This window comes from Engraulis encrasicolus, chromosome 11 (genome assembly GCF_034702125.1).
Source record: "Engraulis encrasicolus isolate BLACKSEA-1 chromosome 11, IST_EnEncr_1.0, whole genome shotgun sequence".
In the NCBI taxonomy this organism is placed as follows: domain Eukaryota; kingdom Metazoa; phylum Chordata; class Actinopteri; order Clupeiformes; family Engraulidae; genus Engraulis; species Engraulis encrasicolus.
In genome coordinates this window covers 11,932,338-11,939,837 of record NC_085867.1, presented here as the reverse complement: position 1 = coordinate 11,939,837, position 7,500 = coordinate 11,932,338, and the positions used below count along the sequence as shown (strand labels likewise).

Sequence of the window (7,500 nt, the reverse complement as noted above, 5' to 3'; positions counted from 1 at the left end):
CCTCGGCTACCGGATCCTGGATCCTGGAACCGGATCCGGATCCTGTGAAAAACCCTATTATCCTGCCGGATCCGGAACCGGATCTTGGATCCTTTACATCTCTAATTAGCACATTGAGCTACAGTATGGCACCCTAGCCTGGTCCTGACCATCCCATAATACGACCATTTCATTTCGTATTCATGATCTGGAGGTTGTGTGATCTGACGCGATTGCAGGAAGCAAGAAATTTGCACTCTGTTATGGTTTGAAATGATTGGACAGCTCTCACCCAATCGCCGACAGTTACTCAACAACAACATAACGCAGACCAGAGCCATTGGCGCAGACGTTTATGTCATCGTCACGAGCGTCCACCCCCTTTTGCCCCCACGTGAGGCGCTTATTCACTTATTGGCTGTTTTCTGGGGAGCGTTAGGTGGTAAGATCCTGCCGCTGCAATCACTCCGAAAACAAGAGCCAGACTAGTGGTGGAGTCAGTCCTTTGGCGGAAGTACGTGAGGCTAATGGCACCTAGCCTCGCGAGCCATCCTACGTACTTCCGCCAAAGGATTGGCTCCACCACTGTAGTCTGGCCGTGCTTCTCTGTGGAGTGCCTGGAGCAGTAGAATTTTGATCGCAACGCCCCCCCCCCAGAAAACAGCCAATAATCGAATACGCCCCCCACGTGGGGACGAAAGGGGGAGGACGCTCGTGACAATGATGTACACATCTGCGCCAGAGCCATTGGTCTGCGCTATGTTGTTGTTGAGTAACTGCCAGCGATTGGGTGAGAGGTGTCCAATAATTTCAAACCATAACTGAGTGCTAACTTCCTGCTTCCTACAATCGCTTCAGAGCAAACAAATGCCAGACCATAAATACGAAATGAAATGGTAGTATTATGGGATGGTCAGGACCAGGCTAAATTGCACCCCCCAATGCCTCTAAATTTATCAAAGGGCGCGCTCACCGTCTGGAGTAAAATAAATAACTTTGAGTGCGCAAAAAAGGCTACTAACTTTAAAAATCTGCACTCAAGGGCTGAGTCTCATTATTTGTTTATAAATTACCACCATGTCTACAAGCAGACACGTTTTAGCTCTGAAGTCATCGTCAGTTCGTGGTCACCCATGCCTCTTCCATTTTGAAGATGAGAATTAACGTTTCTGTCTGCGTCCCTCTCTCTGTGTGTCTCCTCTTCACAGCTCGGATTCGGAGGGTCACTTTGAGACCCCGGAGGCGGCCACCCCCGTGCACCAGCCCATGAAGATACCTGGAGATGGAGGCCTGGAGGCCATGCAAGACACACACGCTGCAGGTAAGACTGCATGCATATGCGCATGCACGCACAGACGCACGCACACACACACGCACATGCACACACACACACACACACACACACACACACACACACACACACACACACATGCACACACACACACACACACACACACACACACACACACATGCACACACACACACACACACACACACACACACACACACACACACACACACACGCGCGCGCGCGCACACACACACACACACACACACACACACACACACACACACACACACACACACATGCACACATTTTCATGCACACACACAGACGCATGTACGGTCATGCACACACACTAATGCACTTAGACACAGTCTCTCTCTCTCTCTCTCTCTCTCTCTCTCTCTCTCTCTCTTTCTCTTTCTTTTTACCTGTCTCTATCCCACTCTCTTGTTTACACACACGCATACACCTTACAGACCCACCCTACGACTGCAGGTAAGACACTCACACCCTCCTCTTGGTATTTACAGTAGTGTCGTCAAAGACCCCCCCCACCCATATAGACTCTTCAGGCCTACAGGGAGGATTCCCCAGACACTCCCCTACCCTAAACCCCTGCGCACACCAGTACCGACAGGATATTTGACAATTTTGCCATCCTCCACACTGGAGTCAACAATGGATTTTATGGAGATGAGAAGTATTTTTGGGGGGGCTTTTGGGCCTTTATTATCACAGGCCAGTGTGATAATAGACAGGAAATGATTGGGAGAGAGGGATGGGGCAGGGCTGGGAAATGACCCCGACCGGACTCGAACCGGGGTCCCCGTGGGCAATATAAGGCCAAATGTGGGGGGCTTAACGTGCTGCGCCACAGCGCCCCCCCAGACTTGAATCTTAATCATCAGGCGGCGTCAGTAGGGTTGGAAATTTAGCTGAGCTTTGTGGGAGCCGCTGTATGGAGGCCTTTACAGACCTACGCTACCTGGTACTCCAGATAAGACATCTACCCACAGCATGGGCATGTGGAGTGAAATATGAGATACAAAGACGGAGTGCACACTCCTGGATAATGTGATTCACCTACTGGCCAAGAGAGATTTCATTACATTACATGTGATGGAGCTTACATTCTCTTTTCTGGAGTCATTCATAGTGAATTAGGTGCAGGGACAGGACAGGTCTTCCCTAAGCCATTTCGGGTTAGATGCCTTTGTTCTAGGACAGGGGTACTCAATTAAAAGTCCCCGAGGGCCAGTTTTTCAAAATTCCTCCCAATAAAGGGCCGGGCCGGGCCGGGACCCCCCCCCCCCAAAAAAAAAAAAATTAAAAAAATAAAATGAAAATATAAAAAATGATAATTTGTAAGCACAATACACACGCACTCACACCCACAGCAGATATTTAGTTTCCAGTGTCAGGATGGGAGAACATTTCTCTCATGAAGGGCCTGCATTGTGGGGTGAGGTGCCTGCCTTGCTCTCATTGCCACCCACCCTTCAGTATTTTTTTAAATGACATAAGATTATCTGTTAGCCTATATTTGCAGACTACGTTCATAAATATTTATTTCTTAGTGAGAAAACCAATAAGCCTGAAGATAACACTTTTCAAACACATGTTGCTTTTTATGACTTTGTTTATGCAGCTCTCACATGCATAATGAGAATCAGAGGTAATAATGGACCCAACAAAGAGGATACATAGAAAGCACCAGGTTTTGTCAACAAGAAAATGGCACATTTGATGCCATGTTGATTAAATGCAAAAGCCAATAATAAATTGTCAAGTTGCTCATAACTTTGTTTGCAGTCTTATGAGGGTCTTTGCATTCCAAACGAACTATTTGGGGACTGTTTAAAAGTGTGAAAAGTTTATTAAGCTATTCGTTTTTAATAGGCTACCAATAGTTAGCTGCCAGCAGAGTTCAAACACAGTTTGCCTTCATTTGTGTTAGCAACTAGCTACAGCTACTGCTAAACCAATTTGAAGTCCTAACACACTGTTTGCAATCAAATGTGGACCATTACTTTCAAAAACGATGCATAGAGAACTTTGTGAATAATTTATTTACAGGCTCTGATACAGTCCTTCCCTTGTAGTCTACCTCACAACCACAGATACTCTAGAAGGGCTGAGTCACAACCTCTAATGCCAGCGTCGTAGGTGCTTCTGTCCGGAGCCTGCAGTGACTTCAAAATAAGAGCCGACAGCGCGATCGGACAAAAAAAAAAAAAAAAAAAAATTTTTTTTTTTTTTTTTTTTTTTTTTTTAATTTTCAAAATTATTTGAGGGCCAAAAATAGATGTCCCGCGGGCCACAAATGGCTCGCGGGCCGCTATTTGAGTATGGGGGTTCTAGGATGGTGTCTATGGACCAAGGAACACTATTTCCTTTTTTTCAGGGACTGAAAACTGTCCATTGAACTGATGGGCACTGGAAATTCAGATAAAGATTTTTCATTTTTTGAAAAATATGGGCCTCCGCACATTGGCTCCGACAGCACTGCAGAGCACTTTCGCTTCCGACACAATTCTGAGTTCTGACCCCCAAACACAATTTCGAACGAACATAGCATGGAATGGGCGGCTCCGACAAAAAATAGAACTCGCCTCTAATCGCTTGCCGACATCCGCGAATGTCCGCGGACATCGGCGGCGGTGTGCGGGGTTGTATTGACAACAATGGAATCGAACTTTGTCGGACCATTGCTCCGTACTTTGCCGGAGTCGATGTGCGGAGGCCCTATCTTATTTTTGTGAAAGTTCTATTAATGCTGGCTCCCACAGAAGATCCGGTATGCAGTGCATACATACCAGAATAACTGGTGAGTAAACTATGTAAGATCATGTACTATTGTTATTGCATCAGTAAGAGAAATGTTACCTTTACTTCACAAATCACTGGTTCTGGGCTTTGTATTTGTGTCCCCGTGGGCTGGCTGTGTACCTGTGGCTTAGTGTCATATATAGGCCTACCTGCAGGTTAGTGTCCCTGTTGGTGTATATAGGCCTACCTGCAGGTTAGTGTCCCTGTTGGTGTATATAGGCCTACCTGCAGGTTAGTGTCCCTGTTGGCTTATACTGTGTAGGCCTACCTGCAGGTTACACAAGCTGAGCATTCCTCACATTCAGTCACCACTCAGTCCCATGCACCGCACACACACAGCATACACCGAGAGCCACGTGTGGAATGTTTGGAATTCCCGAGTTTCGGGGGCATCAAGGTGCACAAGGTAACCAGCGGTAACTACTTTTACTCTCACGCCTCCCATTGGCTGTTGCCGGGGGAACAAGAAAAAGGGAGCGAAAAAACACACGCTGACACTGTTGTGTTGTGCACTCAAGTGGACCCTCTGTGTTTGTTACTGTAGGCAGGTTTGTAGTTGTGTGTGTGTGAGTTGAATGTGTTTATGTATGCATATATGTTAGTGAGGGCTTTGGTGTTGGTATCACGTTTCAACGTTATGTTTGTGTGTGTGTGTGTGTGCGTGCGTGCGCGTGCGTGCGCGTGCGTGCGTGTGTGTGTGTGAGTGTTTGCGAGTGTGTGCGTGCATGCATGTTATTTTTTCATCATAACATACTGTAATAATCACAATAATATGTAAGGGTTAACGTTCGGCGAGAAGGTCGCTACCGTGGAATAGCAGCACGACAGAGAGAATCTTTAGACCCCGACGCGGAGCGGAGGGGTCTTGTTCTCTCTGAAGTGCTGCTATTCCACAAAGCGACCGACTCGCCGAAAGTTAACCCGCTTATTATATGGATATACTTAAATGATTCACACATGGCGGGGACATTTCTTTAGGCCTATTTAATGTTAAGATTGTTGCTGCGCAAAACAAAACAGTGCCGTTGTGGAACACCGCTAGGCAACAGCTAGGTAGCCAGGACAACAGGTGTAGTCTATCACAACAGCTGATTAGAGTCTTGTTGAAAAGTCGCTTTAGCAGTGAAAAGTCTTGTTGCCATTGACAGCGGTCTGTTATAGACCAACCCGTCCGTTATCGAAAAATAACAGACGTGCGAACGTTGGGGAGCCCCGTTGAAATGAATGGAGCATTCGACCGATGACGTCACAACCATATAATAAAGAATGTTATGCTCCAATGACTAAATGCTAAAACACATTCACCATACAGCCAGCCAGTCAGCCTCATGTAGCTGAATACACCAGAGCAGAGAGGACTCGCTAAACCAGCAACATAATCTCCCCCCATCTCCTGCCCCCGCTGGAAGTCAGATCTGTGGAAAATTTTGCCCCCTCTACTCTCCTCAAATCCCCACCCCTCCCTTCCCTTCCCTTCCAAAGCCACAAACCCACAGTGAAAGATGGCCTCTTTAAGAAGGGAGAGAAGGAGAAGAAGAAGAAGAAGAAGAAGAAGAAGAAGAAGAAGAAGAAGAAGAAGAAGAAGAAGAAGAAGAAGGAGAAGAAGAAGAAGAAGAAGAAGAAGAGCCCTCTACTGTAGGGAGATATAGCACTGCAGCTCTCCAAACTCCCAGGCACACTGCAGACAGACAGACAGGCAGGCAGGCAGACAGGCAGGCAGGCAGGCAGACAGGCAGGCAGACAGGCAGGCAGGCAGGCAGACAGGCAGACAGGCAGGCAGGGAGGGAAGGTGGGGAGGACAGACAGGCAGACAGGCAGGCAGACAGACAGGCAGGCAGGCAGGCAGGCAGGCAGGCAGGCAGGCAGATAGACAGACAGGCAGGCAGACAGGCAGGCAGGCCGGCAGGCAGGCAGGCAGACAGACAAGGAGGGAGGTACTGTAGGCAGGCAAGGAGGGGAGGACAGTGCTTTGTCTCTGTATCCTCTCTACCCCAATCTTGTTGCTCTCTGCCAGGCTCTCTCTCTCTCTCTCTCTCTCTCTCTCTCTCTCTCTCTCTCTCTCTCTCACTCTCTCTCTCTCTCCCTCACTCTCTCTCTCTCTCTCTCTCCCTCTCTCTCTCCGTCCCTCTTGCTTTCTCTCTCCACTCTTTTCCTCTCTCCTTCTCTTTCAGTCCGTCACTCTTTTATTCTCTCTCTCTCTCTCTCTCTCTCTCTCTCTCTCTCTCAGCTCTTTTCCTCTGTCCTTCTCTTTCAGTCCATCACTTTTTCACTCTTTCTCTTTCTCTTTCTCTCTCTCTCTCTCTCTCTCTCTCTCTCTCTCTCTCTCTCTCTCTCTCTCTCTCTCTCTCTCTCTCTCTCTCTCTCCCTCTTCTGTGCCATATGACACGCGGCCAGCTTCAAGGAAGTGTACCGCAGCAGCAGCAGCAGCAGCAAAGCTAATCGAAGGCAGCTGCGCCTCCTCCTCCTCTCTTCCTCTCCATCTTCTCTTCCTTTCCTCGTCCTCGTCCTCGTCCTCGTCCTCTTTCCTCCTTTTCTTCTTTTCGTGTGTATCTTCCTCCTCTTCTTCCACGTCCTCCAATCTCTCCCTCCTCTTGTCTTGTCTGCCTGTGAAGCTCCCTCTCGTCCTCTGTCCCCTCATCCTCCTCTTCATCCTGTTGTTTTCTCCTCTTATATTGTCTCATCTCCTCTTCCTCATAGTTCTACACCTCCTTTAGTCTCCCTCTACACCTCTATCTCTTCCTCCTCTGCCTCCTGCTTTCTCCTCTCCTCCTTCTCCTCAACATTCTCCTCCTCCCCTTCTTTCTCGTAGTTCTGTACCTCCTTTAGTATGCCTCTACACCTCCACCTCCTCCCCCTCTTCCTCAAAGTTCTATCCCTCAATTCAGTCTGGCTCTACATCTCCTTCTCTCCCTCCTCTGCCTCCTCTGCGTGCCTATTCTCTCCTCCCCTTTCCTCTCCTCTCCTCTCCTCTCCTCTCCTCTCCTCTCCTCTCCTCTTCCTCTTCTCTCCTCCTCCTCCCCTCTGTTCTCTCCTCTCCTCCTCCTCTTCCTCTCCCCCTCTCCTCTCCTCTCCTCTCCTCTGTCCGTGTGCATCAGGTATTTAGCCCCCCGTTAGAGGCTCGTAAAAGGCCCATAAACTAGAGGTGCTCCGATTGCTCGGCTGCCGATCATGACCGGCCGATAATGGCCAAAAATAGCCTGATCGGTGATCGGAAAAACATGCCGATCAAAAAACCGATCGAGAGATATTAAATTCCTCACGCAACCATTTTGCCTTTACACCTGGCGCTGCATGTAGGCGCTGGCTCTCAGCTGCAACTGCACCAAAAGAAGGCATCTTTGCTTGTCTATAACTTTTCGGCATTCCCCCCTTCATTTCCACCATTCATAACCATATCTGCATCA

At 48.3% G+C, this 7,500-nt stretch overlaps 1 protein-coding gene across 3 annotated transcripts in view; it reads left to right on the top strand.

The window, feature by feature from the left end:
* tacc1 (transforming, acidic coiled-coil containing protein 1) overlaps positions 1 to 7,500 on the top strand; it is a 113,187-nt gene that overhangs the window by 58,271 nt on the left and 47,416 nt on the right. For all 3 annotated transcript variants that reach the window (XM_063209871.1, XM_063209870.1, XM_063209869.1), the window contains exon 2: positions 1,188 to 1,300. In XM_063209871.1, coding sequence (XP_063065941.1) covers positions 1,246 to 1,300 — 55 coding nt within the window. In that variant the 5' untranslated portion in view covers positions 1,188 to 1,245. The remainder of the gene's footprint in view (positions 1 to 1,187; positions 1,301 to 7,500) is intronic.